At 38.6% G+C, this 18,738-nt stretch overlaps 2 protein-coding genes and 1 pseudogene across 2 annotated transcripts; 2 read left to right on the forward strand and 1 right to left on the reverse strand.

The window, feature by feature from the left end:
• Nucleotides 1-1,993: 1,993 nt before the first annotated feature.
• Nucleotides 1,994-4,734, forward strand: LOC131329849 (lecithin-cholesterol acyltransferase-like 1). Its single transcript, XM_058363244.1, has 2 exons — nucleotides 1,994-2,497; nucleotides 3,583-4,734. Exons 1-2 carry the CDS (start codon nucleotides 2,025-2,027, stop codon nucleotides 4,511-4,513), a joined length of 1,404 nt encoding a protein of 467 aa, XP_058219227.1. The 5' UTR covers nucleotides 1,994-2,024; the 3' UTR covers nucleotides 4,514-4,734.
• Nucleotides 4,735-7,577: 2,843 nt separating this feature from the next.
• LOC131329575 (uncharacterized) lies at nucleotides 7,578-13,331 on the forward strand. Its single transcript, XM_058362781.1, has 3 exons — nucleotides 7,578-8,268; nucleotides 10,490-10,677; nucleotides 12,289-13,331. Exons 1-3 carry the CDS (start codon nucleotides 7,755-7,757, stop codon nucleotides 12,790-12,792), a joined length of 1,206 nt encoding a protein of 401 aa, XP_058218764.1. The 5' UTR covers nucleotides 7,578-7,754; the 3' UTR covers nucleotides 12,793-13,331.
• A 420-nt stretch (nucleotides 13,332-13,751) lies between these two features.
• On the reverse strand, nucleotides 13,752-18,704 carry LOC131328348 (protein DMP8-like; annotated as a pseudogene).
• Between the last annotated feature and the right edge of the window lie 34 nt (nucleotides 18,705-18,738).

Raw genomic sequence — 18,738 nt, forward strand, 5'->3', positions numbered from 1 at the left:
TGGTTGTACCTGAAAAGTTGAAAAGTCGTCATCTGTGCGGTAAAACCCTTCAAACCTTGAATGTCTCTTATTCGACTGATATCCATAATAATCCTCAAATAACTCGTCTTCAGATTCATCCTCACTATCAAGTTGATAATAAGAATATCTTCCGGAGACGTTTTGATTAATAGGTTGGTTGCGGGTAAATCCCTCAACGCGGTTCCTATCAACTTTGCGTTTAACAGATTGACCATGGGCAAATCCCTTAGTGCGAGTCCTGTTAAATACTTCACCACGACGAACGTCAATGGGTGTGTCTTCAACTTTGTTTGGTGCCATCGAACCAGGCAAAGCCTTGCTCTGATACCACTTGACGCGGCGGAATTCACGAGAGACTAGTTAGCGTACTAGTCCAAACGAGATAAACAACTCGTCGCAACGAGCAATTCTTGGGCACAAGAAAGAAAGAGAAAATCTCTGTAATATTATTGATCAAAGCTTAAAAGTTTTTAATTGAATAGGTTACAACCCTTTTTATAAGACCCTAACCCTAGAAATCCTACTGTAAAAGAAATAATAAATCATGCCAAAACAAGCGGCATTAAATAAAAGATATTTTCTAATTAATTAAAATAAAATCCTAATTCTTGTAGACCAAGAATCCTAATAAAGGTAGAAATCAAAATCAAATTGAATACGGAAAGTTAATAATTCTAACCTAAACAAAAATATTCCTAATCAAAATCTTATTCTAAAACAATAAAAATAAAATACAAAAATTCTCCATTTTTGTCCTACATCAGTAATCCTTGACATAATTTTAATTTGAGGTTAATTTTTTTTTAGTTTGTAAAGAAAAATAGATAGGGGCCTCATTTTATTTTTCTTGCCTAGAGCCCCAAGAATCTCAGGGCAGGCCCTGAGTTTTGTTCTTCATGAACACCAAAAATGGGCTGGGTCAAGTTCGGTTAAGTCAGACTGGCCGGTCATTATTAGGCCCAAGGTCATATCTCCGGGCTTTGTTCACCAACATTTGAATAATAACGGCCCAAAGTTTTTTCTTTTGAATGAAAATCGATCCTCTCCTGTTTCTCAAAGGGACAGGACAGTCCTATTTATTTTTGGATCGTTTTTGGTCCAATTTTGATAATCGATACCGTTCATTTTTAAACTTCGTCAAAAACTTAGTCAGGTGAATCAAAAAATAATTTGATCGGGCATCATTTTTAAACTTCGTCAAAAACTTAGTCAGATGCATCAAAAAACGCTCAAAATTTTCAAGATAAACGAGTCCTGAAAACCTTTCAAAACGTCATCAAATCAGTATCATTTTTAACGTACCTGATATTATCAACGAGCTATAAAACATTAGCACCTCAATTATCAAATATAAACCTAAAAAATGCCCAAAAATGAGATGGATCTATATTCATGTTCAGCTCCTCTCAAGACTTTATCAATCCAACAAACCATCAGGACTCCCACGCGTGGGTACTACTTCGGGCTTAAAAAAGGATCTGAATCGTTCATCTCATACGCCATGCAGAGAACAACATCCATGCAAAAATTCAGCTTGAAAATGTTTTTTGGATGGTCTAAAAGTTTATCGTCTTTCATGACTGTCCATTTTATCAAACGAAATGTGATTTGTTGACGTGTCTACCGTCTTTCGATCAAACAGATCTTCTCTCTGCACGATGTATAAGATGAACAGTTCAGGCTAATTCTTTACGCGCGAGGTGGGGCCCACGCGCGGAGAATCTTGAAGGTTTGTTGACTTGATAGTCTTGAGAGGAGCTGAACCCATTTTTTATCATGCGGTCCGATCCGCTTTGATTTCCAGGCAAGCCCCTCGGTTTTTTTTTATAGAATTTTTGGACAGCTCGGATCGATCGTTCGGTGGCCAGAGATAACCCGACGCAGCCGTCAGTACGATTTCGGCGGGGATTTGGTCGGTACGTACAGGATTTCTGATTGAATCAGATGTCCAAGAAAAACTTACCCCATGTACGTTAACACATTCTGCACCACAAACTGCTTGTATGGAGGTCTCACAAGCTCTAAAGAAAAAGGGCAACCCCCCTCTCTCTGTCCTCTCTTTCTCTCTCTCATTGTGGATTGAAATGCCAGGACTCGATGTCAAGCTGTTCACACTCTCAATGTCCATGATGCTGTACTCGTGTCAAGCAATCAGTGGAAGCATCAACCTCCACCCACTGGTCCTGGTCCCGGGTAACGGCGGGAACCAGCTACAAGGCCGGCTGACGGCGGAGTACAAGCCGCCGAGCCTGTTCTGCACGCGCCTCCACCCGGCGCGGAAGGACAAGGAGGGGTGGTTCAGGCTGTGGTTCGACCTCTCCGTGATCTTGGCGCCTTACACTCAGTGCTTTGCTCAGCGGATGACGCTCCACTACGACGCCGGAGTGGATGATTACCGGAATACCCCTGGGGTTGAAACTAGGGTTTCTGGCTTTGGTTCTGTCAAGTCCCTCCTCTACCTTGATCCTAGTTTCAAGTAAGCTCATTAGTTTTCTCGTTTTGCGTTTACTACTTATAATTATAGAAGTAATTAACAGTCTTCATTCACCATTAGTTTGTTCTAACCCTCAAAGACTGGTAATGGGTCTTCTGATTGTTGATTAACGTTGATCGATGTCAGTCCATTTGGGTTAATTAGGTTTTCCATAGGCCTAACTGTATATTTGATTTTCCTTTTTGCTGCTTGTTTTGATTGCAAAGAGCGTTCGCTTGAACCATTTCAACCCCACTAGACTCGCTCCTGTTTAATTTTGTGTCACAGAGTGGCAATGCACAAGTGACATTGAATAAATCTCCCATGTAACGAGGCCTCAATGATGGCACTCAAATGGAGTACCTCAATATGGTTATCATGGCAGTACTCTTTCCGTATGACTTGTGCTTAAAAGATCTCGGATCACCACGGCCAATTTATTATGAATCTCATGGCATTGCATTTAGGTTTAAGTTTTTGCATGTCATGCTTGCGGATGAAGAACTCTGTGAGGAATAAAGTTTTCCCCTTTTCTCTTTAGGAGGAGTTTGAACGGATGATGAAAAAATAACGCTACAACTCCCAATAATAACACTTAAAAAGCTAGTAAGACAGTGCGTAATCCAACAGACCAACCTTCGTTGAGATTCAAAGTTTCGGTCCATTAAAACGTGGCCTAAATGGAATCATATTCAGTACTCGGTTTTTGGTTCAAGATTTATGTTTTGAGGCTGGCACAACCCAAGATAAAATGCATGGACCTAATATGGATAGTGGTTTCAAATTTTCAATGTTACCATCCGGGTGAGGCATCTCAGATGGTGGCAATAGTTGATGGAAAATGTTCTGTGTTCCAGAAAGTAGTCCACCATATTTTCTCATTCTACATGGTTATAAGATATCTGGCAACCAATTATGTTTATGTGAAGGTGTACCTCTGGCATTTCCTTCATTTGCAGCAACATAGGCGGTGAAATTATAGGTTTATTTTGCATGCCCTTGCTGAAGAAACATCTGCACGATTATCTTTCAGTTGCAAACAATTGCACTGATGACTGATGTTCCTGTCACTTGCTATTTACCTACAGGAGGATTACAGAAAACATGGCACCCCTAGTGGAATCTCTAGAGAAAATCGGCTATCTTGACGGTGAAACCCTATACGGAGCCCCGTACGATTTTCGCTACGGTTTAGCCGCAGAAGGTCACCCTTGCCAAGTTGGTTCAAAATTCCTTCAAGACCTAAAAGGACTAATAGAAGAAGCCAGCATTTCAAACGGAGGCAAACCAGTGATTCTTGTATCCCACAGCTTAGGAGGCCTCTTTGTCCTCCAACTCCTTAACCGAAACTCGCCCTCTTGGCGCCAAAAGTACATCAAACACTTTGTTGCCCTATCGGCCCCGTGGGGTGGCACAGTGGTCGAGATGCTCACTTTTGCATCCGGAAACGCGCTTGGAGTGCCCCTGGTCGATCCGTTGCTAGTTAGAGAAGAACAGAGGAGCTCTGAGAGCAACTTATGGCTCATGCCTAGTCCTAGATTTTTCGGTCGAAGCAAACCCCTTGTGATTACACCAAATGCAACGTACACAGGACAAGACATATTACGGTTTTTAAATGACATAGGGTTTTCAGAAGGGGTAAATCGTTATAATTCTCGTATTCTGCCTCTGGTTGCAAGGTTGAAAGCCCCCGAAGTGCCTATCACTTGTGTGATTGGGACTGGTGTTTCAACACCAGAGACTTTGTATTATGGGAAGAAAGGCTTCGATCAACAGCCGGAGGTGTTGTACGGGGACGGAGATGGGACGGTGAACATGGTGAGCTTGGTAGCGGTTGAATCGGAATGGGCAGAGGAGAAGAATCAAACCCTCAAATTTATTAAGATTCCTGGTGTTTCTCACACAGACATACTGAAAGATGATGCTGCACTTGATGAAATAATTGAGGAAATTTGTTCCATCAATTCTGAGGGTATGAGTCCATTTATGTCATTGTGGACAGGGGAAGCAAGGGCTTAATCTTTTTTTTGATATCTAAGAAGCACGGATACTGGCAAGAGACATGGATAGGACCTGACACGGATAATTATTTTTTAAAATGTAGGACACAGACACGTTAGGGATGTGTTCAATTATATATGTCAAATATTTTTTCATGTACCATGAGCATATGTCCCAACAGGACCACGTTTAGGAAAAAAGTCCAATTGAATTTAACTATGATTAGCCCGTAAGAATTGCTATTTTTCCTACTTTGCACATCATATTGAATTGTTAAATCCAAAATCTTTGATAATCACATGTTAGCAAATATTTAAGCGTCAATCACACATTACTTCTTAGTCATAGTTATCCAAGAAGTGTTGGGACACATTACGGAAAGAGTGTCAGTCACTTGTCCGAATTAAAATTTTTACTTTCTATTAATGGACACGGAAAGAAAAGTACCGGACATACAAAAGTGCCGAGGAGTGTTGATGGCAAGACACGTGCCGGACACGGATGCATCACCTTCTTTTAAGCTTCTTATTAGTTTGGTTTGTTTGGAGTATTTGTTACTATCAAACATGGAGTAGACCTGTCGTAAAGAGTATTTTCGGTTCAGGGGTGTGGGATATAAAAGTAATAAAGTATATAGTTTCCCTTGGATTTCTAGTGGGCTATCCTCTATTAGATGTTTGAATTTAGTCGATGTAAAACCTTGAATAATGCCCCAAAAGGGGTGTTTCTCTTCAAGAATGCTCCAAAAGGTGTTACCCAAGTTTCAAAAGACAAAGATCCGATGTCCATGGAAAACTGAATAATAATATCTCGACCGTGATTAAAAAACAAAAATAAGTATCTCGACCGAAAACGTGAGAAAAGATCCAGGAAAAAATGATCCACGAAGAAGCCTTGGCAGTTCAAAAAGGAAAAAAAGAAAAATAGAAAAAAAAAGAAAGAGGAGAAAATGCTGGGCCGGTACCATTTTTCAATTTTATAGCCCTTGAGATACTTTCCAAATACGTTAATGATACACCCACCAAATGCGTGTGGGGCCCATTCTGGGCCTTGCATAGATGATCTGAGCCGCTCAATAATTTAAAAAAAAAAACCGAGTGGGCCTACGTGAAAATCATCTCAATCCGATATGTGTAGATGCTCGATTCAAACTTTCAAAAATCAGATGATCCGAACTGTTCACGAATGGAAGAATGAAACGAGCACCTACACATATCGGATTGAGACAATTCTGTGAGAGCCCACTCGGTTTTTTTTTTTAAAAATTATTGAGCGCCTCTGATCATCCGTGCAGGGCCCAAAGTGGGCCCCACATGCATGTGGGGACACGATCCCATGGAAAAATACTTGTGCGCATTTGTGCACATGAATGTTATGAGACATAATCTGTCTACATAGGATCGGCCTGGAAGAATCCTAAAAAATAAAGGAAGAAGAAGCTCTCGTTTTCATTTATGAGACTTGAGATTAATACCGCGGGCTGAGTTGAGGTCGAAGAAGGAGGAACAAGCCCAACCCACATCAACCACTAATACAGACCAGATAAGTTATTAAAGAGTGTAAATTGACTTTTTTTTAAAAAACAAAAAAAGTTAAAGAGTGTAATTTTGTCCACCACCGTTATTTGTGAGCTCCACCATGAGTTTATCGCAATGATTTGAATTATTCATCTTGTAGGGACCGCAAATCGGTATATTCACGCAAAAAATTATCTTTATTAGATATCGATAGATATATCAAAAATCGAATTTTGGTTTATAGAATAGACGATCGTAGACAGTTTAACTTTGAGGAACAATGTGAACAATTCATACTACTACGATGAATGCACGATGACCCATGATGGATGGTGGAACAGACCTTGTACGGTTCAGGAAAGAGAAAACAAAAACCTTCCAGGAAATCCAATCTACGGTTCAGAACTCTTTCCTTGAAAATCAATTTTTTTTTAAATTTGGATCGTTGATTGAATTTCCTGGACAGTTTTTTTCTGGACTGAGTGTCTTGGTCCGTATCATTTCTCGTGGTGGAAAGATCGAAAGAATAAAATATTACTCCCTCCATCCCTTTTTAAGAGTCTAGTATTCCATTTTGGGTTGTCCCTTTATAAGTATCCATTTTGTTAAGTTATGAGGGTAAAAGTTGGTACATTGTCTATTTTGTCCATAAAAGTATATTTTATTTTGAAAAGTTAGTGAGTAAAAGTGTAATGATAATGGGTAAGTAAGGAAAGTGGAGGAAAAAGTTGATGTGAAAGGTGTAATGATAATGTCTTTTTAATAAGTTGGAATTACGAAGCAGAACACTTAAAAAGGGACGGAAGCAGTACTGAAATGGCCCGGTTATAAAAAAGAAAAGAAAAAAAAAAAGAAGGTAAGTTACCAAAACCACCCCAAGGTTTCTAAAAATTATAGATTGACCTCATATTTTTGAGAAATTTCAAAATAACTCATGTTGAGTAACAAATTACTTTCTTATCATGATCTAGCCGCTAGAAAATTCAACAGAATCTTTCTGACATCATCATATTCTAATTACAATGGACCAAACTATTTATTAAGCCTGTGAAAGACTATTTTCACATATTTGCAGCGTTTCACAGGCTACAAAAAAGCTAGTGTAGTCCATTGTAATTAGGACTATCTGATTTCGTTGAGTTTCTTAGTGGCTATATCACGATAGTGGTGGATCAAAAAAAATATATATATATATCACGATAGCGGGTAATTTGTAATTTCCAAAACGTGAGAAGGAAATCTATAATTTGCAGAAACCTTGGGGGTAGTTTCAAAAAGAAAAGAAAATACGGGTTTGGATTGAAAAGTAAGTAACTTATTTCTTTTGTCTTTATTTGATTTTTTTTCACATTGTTTATTTTGCATCAAACTTTTGTAACTTTTTCAATTTTTCTTGATGAAACGAATCAATAAGTCATAAAACTTTGACACAAAATTATCAAATACGAATTTTTTAAAATAAAAAAAAATAAAAAAAAGCCACATTGGTACTACCAGTTAGGGAAATGGTCAACGTGGGACCTCTCTCCAACAGTCCGACGTGCAACTGGCAAACAAAATGAAAAAGAAAACGGAATGATCAAATCAAATCGTCAGGCTTTTTCAAATTCCCCCCCAATATCCTCTCGATTGCTGCTCCCAATCAATCTTTTGTTTTTTTCTTCTTTCTTTTTCTTTTCAAAAATACTCCGAATAATACTACTCCGTAATCCAAGCAACTTTCTCGATTCCTAATCGTAACAATGTCATGGTTGGCTCGATCCATCGCCGATTCCCTCCGCATCGACGACGACGATGATGAAAACACCGACGACGACGACGACGATGAAGAAGAAGAAACCAATCCCCGCAAACCGAACCCTAACCACTCACAATCCGAACACATAGAAAACGACGACATCGAAGAAGAAGATCGACCAGGTCGAGGCGTTAGAGAAGACATAACGGAATTCAAGGAAACCCTAACCCGACAGCTATGGGGCGTCGCCTCTTTCCTCGCCCCTCCTCCTCCTCCTCCGCCGCCCCCACTGCTACCGTGTCACAACCGCATCGATCGAGCAGTGGCTGATCGGGACCACTGGGAGCATCATGATCAGTCGAGGAATGAAGTGGAATCTCAGCCGTTGGAACTGGAGGATGAGATTGTCGGGGAGGCCGCTGGCGTTACTGAGGAGGTGTTGGCTTTCGCGATGAATATCGCACATCATCCGGAGACGTGGTTGGATTTTCCCATGGAGGAAGAAGACGACGTCGATGGTAAGTCATTGATTCTTGGTTTTTAATTACTGGAATCGCAACTCTTTTTTTCAATGACTAAGGTGTCCCGACCAGGTTACGCGCACCTCAACTAATCCTTGTACCATGTACCATGCTAGCGAACTCTTATAACTCTTGGTGTTACTCATCAGACAAAATTTACGTGTCCACTATTACTATAACTCATCAGACAAAATATACGCGTCTGGGGCAACGCTTACGTGCACCTCGACTAATCCGGAGACCAGTCTCACCGTCCATTAGTGGGACCCAATTAAAGTTGGAGCAAAAAGCCCCGTATAGGTTGGCCTCAAAGGAGTTGATAGCAGGGAGGTTTCGAACTCGAAAAGAGAAGTAAGTGACCAATGTAGCTTTTTGGGTTTGTTTAGGTGATTGGAGTTTGGAACTAACGCAAGGCATTGAGTGAGGAGTGCATAGCTTACATGTCACTTCTATTCATATGTTTCTGTCATGGGTTCTTGCTTTCCCTGACTAGACTGTCATACTCTCTGAGTATTTGCTTCCTTGAACACTTATAGAATTTGTCTGAGAATGATTGTAAAGTTGACATTTAGAGTTTCAATCGAAACTTAATGAGAAAAATTGAGGCAAACGTGCTTAAGAAAACTTTTAGAAACTGGCAGAATTGACAAGAATGGATCCACTTGAGACATTCTCAATCCAATTTTATGTCTCTTCAGTCACTTTCCAATGTTTCCATGCCTTCATTTAGTGAGAATGACTTTGTCCATTTTCCATTAACAATATTTAATTTGCTGGACATATTCTAATCCATTGGTCTTAATTGACTGGATAATGTTATATTGTTATGTGCATGCATAAAGTTTTAAGCATGGGTTAGAGTTCTATATTTTGAAATCCAAGTTATCTAACTGTCTAAACTAAGTTCCCTAGTTCTATAAGATTTTTGAGAGGTTCAAAATGTATGGATGTACTTCTTTTAATTCAAATTGGATCAGTTTTCAAACTTCTGCTTGTAAGACGTTTGTAACCTTTTATGCCTTTCTATGCTTTTTCTATGATTGTTTTACAGATTCTAAGTTTCTAACATATGTACTATGTCTTTCTTTTCTCGGAATTTTTTTAAATGTGCATTTCTTGTTTGCTTCATTTGATTCGTGTCTTCTATTGTGGTCGAGGGTGTTAATATATGTTAAATATGGTTCTGGTCTAGTATGTTATGACCAATGTAATCAGCTATATCATAATTTTTTGTTCATGCCATCAGCCCGTCAGATTATTAGGAATATGGAATTTGTAAATGATGTTTTTGTAGATTGGAATTGTTTTATGGGTCTATCTTGCATCCTTGCGAATCTGACACAATGCCTATTCTACAAAGCATGCATGCCTTGTCTCTGATATTGTATTCTTGTTTAATATTGCTCTGATTGTTATATCATTAGGACAACCAAAGTGGGTACTGAGGATCAAGGCCTTATGTCTATTTGTGTGATTACTCAGTCCAGATGAATTTTCATCAAATTAAACTTTCCATTGATCTTGCACCTCCCTTGTATGTTGGTTCTCCTAAAAGCTGAACCATTTAATATATTGCCCTATGATCCCATCTCAACTTCTTTGCGCAACACACAGTGTTACACATTTATGACTGGTTATATGTACTTTGGTCGAGTGCCATGGAGATTCGGATGTTGGGCGCCAGTTCTCATCCTGCTTTTATTCAGAATACTGAATACTTTTAGGTGCATGAGAAGGTCCAAGTCAAGACATCACTTACTAACTGTGATTATTCTTTGTTTGCTGTCATTTGCTGCAATCATGAAAGGAACATGTAGTCGGTTAGTGATAAATCATTTTGTTTCATATGACCTCCACAAAACCTTGATTATGGTTTCTATACCCCAAACTCTCATAGATATATCCTTACTTTTGGAAGATCATTACTTAACAGAATGGCCCAGTTGACTGCAATTTACAAGAACTGCTGGGGCAACTCACCATTTGTTTCTTTATTCCAATGTAAAGATTTTATAGCCGATTGTGAATGGCTAAATGTTCATTAACATCTTTTGCTTTAAGACGCTGTCTCTAGCAATGAAGGTGTCTGTGTAATTGGTAGGAGAAGGCGATATTTATTTTTAAATTTCTGTAGGAAGCTTTCTTTAATTCAAAATGCCCACTTGATCTGTTCAGAGCTTGAGCTTGTATGATTCAAGTTCCATTCGCGCTTTTGCAGATTTGGAGATGTCTAATGCCCAACATGAGCATGTGTTGGCTATTCAACGTCTAGCGCCTAGGTTAGCTGCTCTCAGGATTGAACTTTGCCCTGCACACATGAGTGACAGTTACTTTTGGAAGGTCTATTTTGTTCTATTGCACTCAAGATTGCACAAACATGATGCTGAGCTTTTGTCCACTCCCCAGGTAAGTTGGTCTCATGTGGTGTCACCATGTTATTATGGGGATGGTTGGAAAATTTTGACTCTACTACTTTCTTGGTTCCGACATTGATATAATTTATTTCTTTCCATTCCCTTTCTCCCCAAGTTTGTGCCAAATTTCATTCAATTCATAGGTTCATCCCTTAGTTACACAGCGAGAGCAGAGCGGGGGTGGGGATGGGGGAGCGAATGATCATAGAAGTGTGGGAGCGCCATTGGGAGTGGTTAGGAAAAATTATTAAAATTATAAATATATTTTGGAATTTTATATTGTTAAATGTCAATATAAAAATATTATTCTACCACCCAAAATATTACTATTAAAATTATAAGTTTCTAGTTATATTTCAACATTTTTATTGTAGCACATGATTACACAATAGAGCTCTTGTGCATATTAAGTAGGCATAAAAGTTAAAGGCATTAGTATGACTCTAGAAGGTTAAGATCAGATGTGCACATCAACAAGAACAAAACAACTTTAAAGGTACCAATTGCAACTTGAATCGTAAGTCTTTCAACCGTTTTTTGGGTGTAAGTTCCCGTATGGGTAAGGAACAAGTTCCCGTCGTCATTGGGACGAGTTTTTTGGAGTTTCCTTCGACGGGAACGCGGAAACGCGTTTCCGTCGAAGAAACGTGGGCATAGTTGAAGGTTCCTGCAACTAAGGTTCATCCAATGACGAGCGTTCCAGAATTTGTTCCCTTCTCTATGCAGCAAAGTTGGCTTTATAAGCTAACCCTGAAGGTGAAACTTAGCTTGTAAAAACACCCTCAAGATTCATAACTTGCAGTTCATGCAACTTGAGAGTTCCTGGTCACGAAATTACAATTTGTACTGCGCTCTAGGCTCTAGGAGGGTTTCATTTTCAACTTGTACTTCCCTCTTTGAGTTGGATAACCAGATGGTCCGAAGACTCCAAACCCTTGTCTATTAAGGCTTTGTTTGGAATGTTACTTTCCAAGGGAAAGGGTAACGAAAGGGAGACATGATTATGTACACATATTTTTTTCCCAAGCGTAAATAAATCAGAAGAAAGTTCTTTTATTATCAATATAACTGCTTCTTTTTTTCTCATTTCCTAACCCAACTTGAAAAGAGGAAAAATAATTCTCATCAATTTTGCCTGTCGTTTCCGATTCTCTTTCTTTTTCCTTCACAAATCCCTCCGCAATTCTAAGATTGAAAAGGTCTTAAATGTCGTTGGAAGGTTGCTCATATGCCGGATGACGGCGTACGATCACCACGTTGATCTGTACTACCCCAACCTCGACCACTGCAGTAGAGTGCTTTGTATCTCATCTTTATGTTTCAGTTCCATGTACTAATTGAACACATTTTGATGACCAGAAATCCAGTAGAGTAAAAGATCAGGATGAGTATCCATCTCATGTCCCTGTTATGTTTGATTTTCATTTATTTCTTCCACTGCTAGCACTAGGTTGCCAGCTAGTGTAGCAGATGCTACAAAATGACTCTGGTAGACAAGTGTAGTGAAATACAATGACTATGATTGTTTTTTAGTGTGTCAAGTTATCCTGAGATAATATATTTCAAACCTTTCCAATATGACTTGGGATTCAATGTATCGCAGATTGTGGCAGCAAGAGCTATGTGGATGCAAGAGCTACAAAAGCGAACTAAAACAGAAACAGGAGGCACTTCATGTGCAAAAGAGAGTGCTAACAGATGGAATAATAGATGGGAGGAACCTTTTGATGATCCTCCATTTGATGATACTAGTGGAAATATGTCAGTCCGGACATTTGCTTTCGAACCGGCAACTTACTCTGTGACCACAGAGTTTGAGACTGAGAAAAACCCTGCTGCAAGCACTGAGATTAGAATTGTTGACAAATCTTTCATTGAAGAGGAGCCAGTGATAAAGACAAGGGATGTGGATCTTGTTGCTGGTCCTTCGTTTAAAGTACCGATACAGAATTATGACGACGAGGATGAAGATGATGACTGGCTTAAAGAAGATTCCGAATTAGACGGGTACAGTGGAACTGCTACTTTCTTTGGGAATGATGAGGATGTGTCGTTCAGTGATCTTGAAGAAGATGACGATTGTACTATGCCTCTAAAACCCAAGTAGTCACCACAGGTCTTGGACACTCGCCAAAACCTTCCAGGAGTAACTTCGGTGACCACAAGCGCGATTGTTTATTTGAGGAGGCTTGAACTTGGTTGTGTGGTAAATATGTTTGTCTGGCCGAAGGGGTTGAGTACTGGATGTGATGACAATTCATGAGCTCTACTTCATGATGGATTAGTCATCAATTTCCGCCGAGTGATTTGAGCCTTGATTGATTCTGGCATGTGTTTTGACTTCAGCAAGGAGAAGCATCGTCGTTCGGGCAACCTCTATTGTAAAGTTTTTTGAATGGAAGATTGAAATTGATTCTTTTGACTTCAATTGTTTTTGAAGTAAAACGAGTTCTCTGTCGTTGAGAGAACAAATGGTGAATAGATACAAGCCTGCCTTTTCCGTTTCCTTTTCTTTTTTCTTTTTGTGTGGGTGTGTGGATCATGTAAGAAAATCGTTCAGTGTCCATTGCCCATTGGTGAGCGAAAGGGATTCATGTTCGAATGTGGGTTGTGAGCCTGGCAACTTGGTATGTGGCCTTAAAACTCCATCTCATCTGTCTTGATTGTATGAAAGTCTCCTGAGTAACGGGTATATATTCGCCTCCTCTCACAATGCAGTGGGTAAGAAGTATCTTTTTCTCTTCTTTATTTCTCATGTTGCAAGAGCAAGTCAACTCGTTGCCCAAATCCATGTTGTACTTGCCCTTATTCCATGAAAGGTTAAGTTTCCTTATCTTTCTTGATTTTCAGTGTTTGGGAGGGGCTTGCCGTTGAGAACTACATAGGAATCAATAGGAGGTGTGGCTTCTGATTCTTGAAAGAGAGGTTGTGGGTCTCGGTGAACTACAGATTCTGTTTCTTGTTTTTGATCTATTGAGCCTAAATTTGTTTGTCTTCGTATATTTTATGGTGTTAGGGCCTTCGGGCCAGATTATGCAAACTACGATTAATTTCTGATGACCAATTCTATCGTCTACTAATGGCAACTCCATCTAGGATCTCATTGTCCAATCCCATTGTCCAGTCCGACCCGTTTAAGTTGTTTGTGGACTCATATGGGGCCTGCAAGGATATGCAGACCTTACATCTCACAGACACCGTATATGCAATTTACACAAATGTTTACATACTCTCACATGAATGAAAGGTCTCACACCATCCATGTGAATTTGGGGGTTAAGTATTTGAATGAATATTTGTGTTCCTTTATAGTTGTCCAAAAAAAAAAAAAAATTTGTAACAACGTATAGATAGACTCCGTCTAGTCTCTATCCTCCAATTCCGGTCAGTGTTTGTGTGAGTTTTCATATTTTTTTGTCATTGTCAAAATAACTTGTAAAAATGTACTGCTCTGTCTAATCTCTAATCCTGCAATCCCGACCCTGTTCGTTTTGGGGTTTTTGATTTTGAATTCTAATCATTATACTATTTTTCTCTAATTATTATTCTCATTTTTCTCTCTATCTCTCTCCAATCATTACCCATACTTTCAATTACTATTATTCTATTTTTCTCTACATTCATTACCTACAAATCCAAATCCAAATTTCAAAATGAACGAGATAGCTTTTAGCAATTTTGGACTCATTTGCTGCTTGCAAAAATGATGGGCACCTTTCATCTCATAGGCCCCACGTACGCAATTTAGATGAACATTTATACTCTCTCACATGAATGGATGGTCTCACACCATCCTGTTTGTGGGTAAGTATTTTCCTGAAGAGGAGTGCTAGGAACAAAGAAAATAGGCAAAGAAAAGACCCTTAAAGTGTACATGAACGGCTCAGATTTACATAATGAGCCGTTCATGTATAATTTAAGGGTATTTTCTTTGCTCATTTTCTTTGCACTTAGCATTTCTCTTCCCTGAATAATTGTGTTTCTTTACAATTGTCAAAAAACTTGTAACATTTTACAACTCGGACTAATCTCTAATCCTCCAATTACGTTGAACTTTTATCAATTGTGGACTCATTTGGACCCTGTGGGAATGATGTGGATATTTCAACTTATAGACAAATACGATTTTTACTCAAATATATTCACACTCAGCACATGAAAGGAGGGCCTGACACATTTCACGTGAGTTTGTGGGTAAGTGCTTGGGAAATTTCTATGTTTCTTTATAGTTTAAAAAAAAAAACCCTCGTAACAACGTACAACTCCGTCTAGTCTCTAATCCTCCAATCTTTTTCAGCTTTCAGCAACTGCGGACTCAATTGGGGTCTGCAGGATGAAGTGGACCTTTCATCTCATAGACACCACATAAGAAAACAGTTTGTTGAGAATCAACTTGATCGGATATCCATTAATACATGAATAAATCACAATAGTGCAAAAAAACAAAAAATAAACGATGGATGATCTATTTTTCCTTGCATCGTCTATTCGTTCTTGCACCAATGTGATTTTTCATGTAGCAATTGATATCCAATCAATTACCCTTACTTTCAATTATTACTTTCAATTCATTACCTCTATCTTTAGTATTATTCTTATTTCTCTCTCTATCTCTCTTCATTTATTACTCATACTTTCAATCATTACTCTCATAAAAAAATTCTCAAATTTTATTTAAAAACTCATCCAAACATAGCATTAGTTATAGAAATCACAAGATAAGCAGTGGCGGACCCAAAAATCTAAGTTAGTGGGGGCACATATTACTAACCGTGGTAAATAAGAATTTCATAAAGGAAATAACAATGAATTTCATCCATCACTTTCAGTTAGTATGTTATTGTTGTTTCAATTGAACTTTCAAAAAATTCTTATTAAGTGTAATGTCTCATAACAATATCTATTAAGTGAAGACACTAGACAATACCATAATTTTAAGACAAATTTTGAAGGGTACCAAAGTTATTTGGAAAATTTAAACCCCAAGGAATTAGTTTGATGGTCAAAACCTGAGACTTGGTTATTCGTAGAGCTAGACTCGCCGCTAGTGGGGGCGCGTGCCCCCATGGGACCCTTAATGGGTCTGCCCCTACAGATAAGTATCTTTGGTCATTCTTGTGGGTTTGGAATGGGGCACACAAATGTTGAAAATTGAACAGGGATGGCGGGAGGAATAGGGAGTCAACTGGAGCCGGCTCCCTAGTAGTATGTGTGAGATCTACATGTATGTAAGAGATTGGATTTAATGTTGTGTTTGAATTGTTACGTGAGTATTATTTTTGACTCCCTTATAACATGGTCAGTTGGATTAGATTGATGGGCTCCAACCACAACATGGTCATGTGCAAAGCTCAGAAATCAATAGCAACTACCACATCCTGACCGAAAAAAAAAAAATCTATATATCCCCCAACCAAATCTAACGCCTAATTTCCTCCAATTGTAAGCAGGCAGTCTGTAGGGATGTACACGGTCCGGATTGGTCCGGTTCTTTAGAAAATCAGTAATCGGACCATTTCAAACGGTTCTAGAAAATTGAGAACCAGAACCTAACCAATATATGCATGGAACCTAATCAGAACCAAACTGCAAGACCGGTTCGGTTTTGGTTCGATTCCGGTTCTATCCAATAAGCATCAAACACTTATTTACAAAATATGAACTCATAAAATTAAAGAAATAGAAAGATAATTTCGTGGAATAGGAAAGGAAGGAAGAAAATAAAAGCTTTCCTAATAAATGAAATTTCATCTCTAAATAAATTAAGTTTAGCAAGGAAAAGATTAACCTACCAAATTCGAGTACATATTTAATTACACACACATAAGTATATCTATATTTATCTTAGTTTTAAACGGTCCGGTTTGGTTCTAACCACGGTTCATTAATTGAGAACCAGTAACCGAACCAAAATTAACGGTTCTTATTTTTTTTGGAACCATAACCTGACCATAGAACTACAGAACCGGACCAAATTGGACGGTTAGGTCCGGATCGGACCGGTTTTACGATTTGTGCGATTTTCTTGAACACCCCTAGTACACACTACACTGATTCGAACTGATCAATCGTCCGAAAAATGTAACGTACACATAATTTTTTAGAAATCGAACGATTTTGAACACATTTTTTTTTTAATGTCTGTTCATTCGGTGTTGGACAGGGGATGCTACTGAGCGGAACAGAGCAGTTGATTCGGCCATTCATTTTGGCACGAATGACTAGAATTGAATTTGAGGCATATAAATTTAAACCGTCCATTGCTCGGTTAAGATCCAAACTGTTGATTGCCGAGATAATTGGCCGAATCTACTAAGTACTCTGCATCTGCTTTGCAGAAGTGCTTGGCAGCATCACCTTTGGTGCCCGATTGTATATGTTCCTAGTTCCTACTACATCTTGATTTTCTTTCCTCGTTTTCTGTTTCGAACTTGTGGAAGGAAAGAAAAGAGGAGAGAAAATAATTAAGAAGAAAAATAAAAGAAAATGAGGGGAATTTTTTTATTATTCCTAAAACTCTATTTTACCATTTTTCTCCGAATATTTAAATATCCATCATCTTTATCCATGTCATGTAAGAGTTCATCCCGCCCTTTTTTCATGTTTATGTTTTCATCCTCTTAGTGTATGAATTACCTTTCTTACCTTTTTCACTATGATATACATATATTTTGTTATATTGCTTTCCTAATTTAGTGGGATTGGATTGGATTATTTTCCTAATTCAATGGAATTTGATAAATTTAAATATAATTGATTACTTTTATTTTTTTATCCTATTACTTTTATATTTCAAATTGAATCGCATCAAAACAATCATAATTCATGATTTTTTTGGTAATTTTAATATGATTGATTTCTTTTTTATTTCAATGATAATATTTTGGGAGTATGTTATGTTTATTAAATCGGTTTCAATCTAGATTACGAATGGTTATAAAACATTGAAATCTACATGGTAATTTAACCATGAAACGCTAATCACGATAACATCTGTTTTGATGGTAATTTAACCATATTTCATGGAATAAGATCAATTAAAGATAGGATCTTTTTGGATAATACGTGAGCATTTTAACATGATCAATACATAAAAAAATGTGGTCAACTTATCGTGTTAATTTCATAAAACATGATCATTTTATCATATCTGATTGGCCAATATTTATAATCCATAAAGCTGATGGCCAAAGGCCTTTTCATCATGCATGAACCGTTTCAATTTTTCCATGAAATCGAATAACATGTTTTATTCATGAAAACACATAAATAAACATCAAAAACATGAATACACCATGGAAAAAAAAAATGCTCACATATGACTTTATCGCCAGTGGTTGGAAAACGCAGTTATTCATATCGGAATACATGAAAAATCATGAAAACAAAAAAAACCCACAAGAAATAACCTGCTACAAACAATCCCAACCTCAAAGGAAACCCTTCCATAACCTTATCCATTTCCTTCTCATGACCCGGGAACAAACAACCCGTGACCGGCAGTCCGAAACGCTATGGCCAAGAACACCAGTGCCGACATACTAGAAAGGACAAAATTTGAAAGCCCGAGCCTGTACCTTTCCTCTTTAGGCACTTTGCACTTCGATACCGGGCTTGAACATGGCTAGCCCGTTGGTGTGACGAACTCGTAGTAGACCCGCCTGTCCGGCACGCAAAAGTTGTCCGTGAAGTGGAAGAAGAAGCAGGAGAACACGCACAGGGGGAGCAGGGCGGTGATCATGAGGGTGGTGACGTGGGTGCACTCGCCGCCACCGCCGCGGTAGACGGTGGGGATGAGGGTCTCGAAGGTGAGGAGATTGCCGGCGGGCAGGAAGTTGGCGATGAGTGAGGTCTTGGATAAAGTTTTTTGGACGCCCTTTGCCACCATGGTGAGGCCTTTCCGGGCGCGGAGGTGGTGGGAATTTCTTCGTTTGGAGGGGTGGCGTTGTAGAAATTGATTTCGATTTCTTCTCCTCTGGTTTGAACAATACTGTTTCAAGATTTCAGAGAGGGATTGGGTGAAATGGGCAAGATTTAGGGATTTTAAAAATTA

The sequence above is a fragment of the Rhododendron vialii genome, chromosome 6a, assembly GCF_030253575.1.
Source record: "Rhododendron vialii isolate Sample 1 chromosome 6a, ASM3025357v1".
NCBI classification, from domain to species: domain Eukaryota; kingdom Viridiplantae; phylum Streptophyta; class Magnoliopsida; order Ericales; family Ericaceae; genus Rhododendron; species Rhododendron vialii.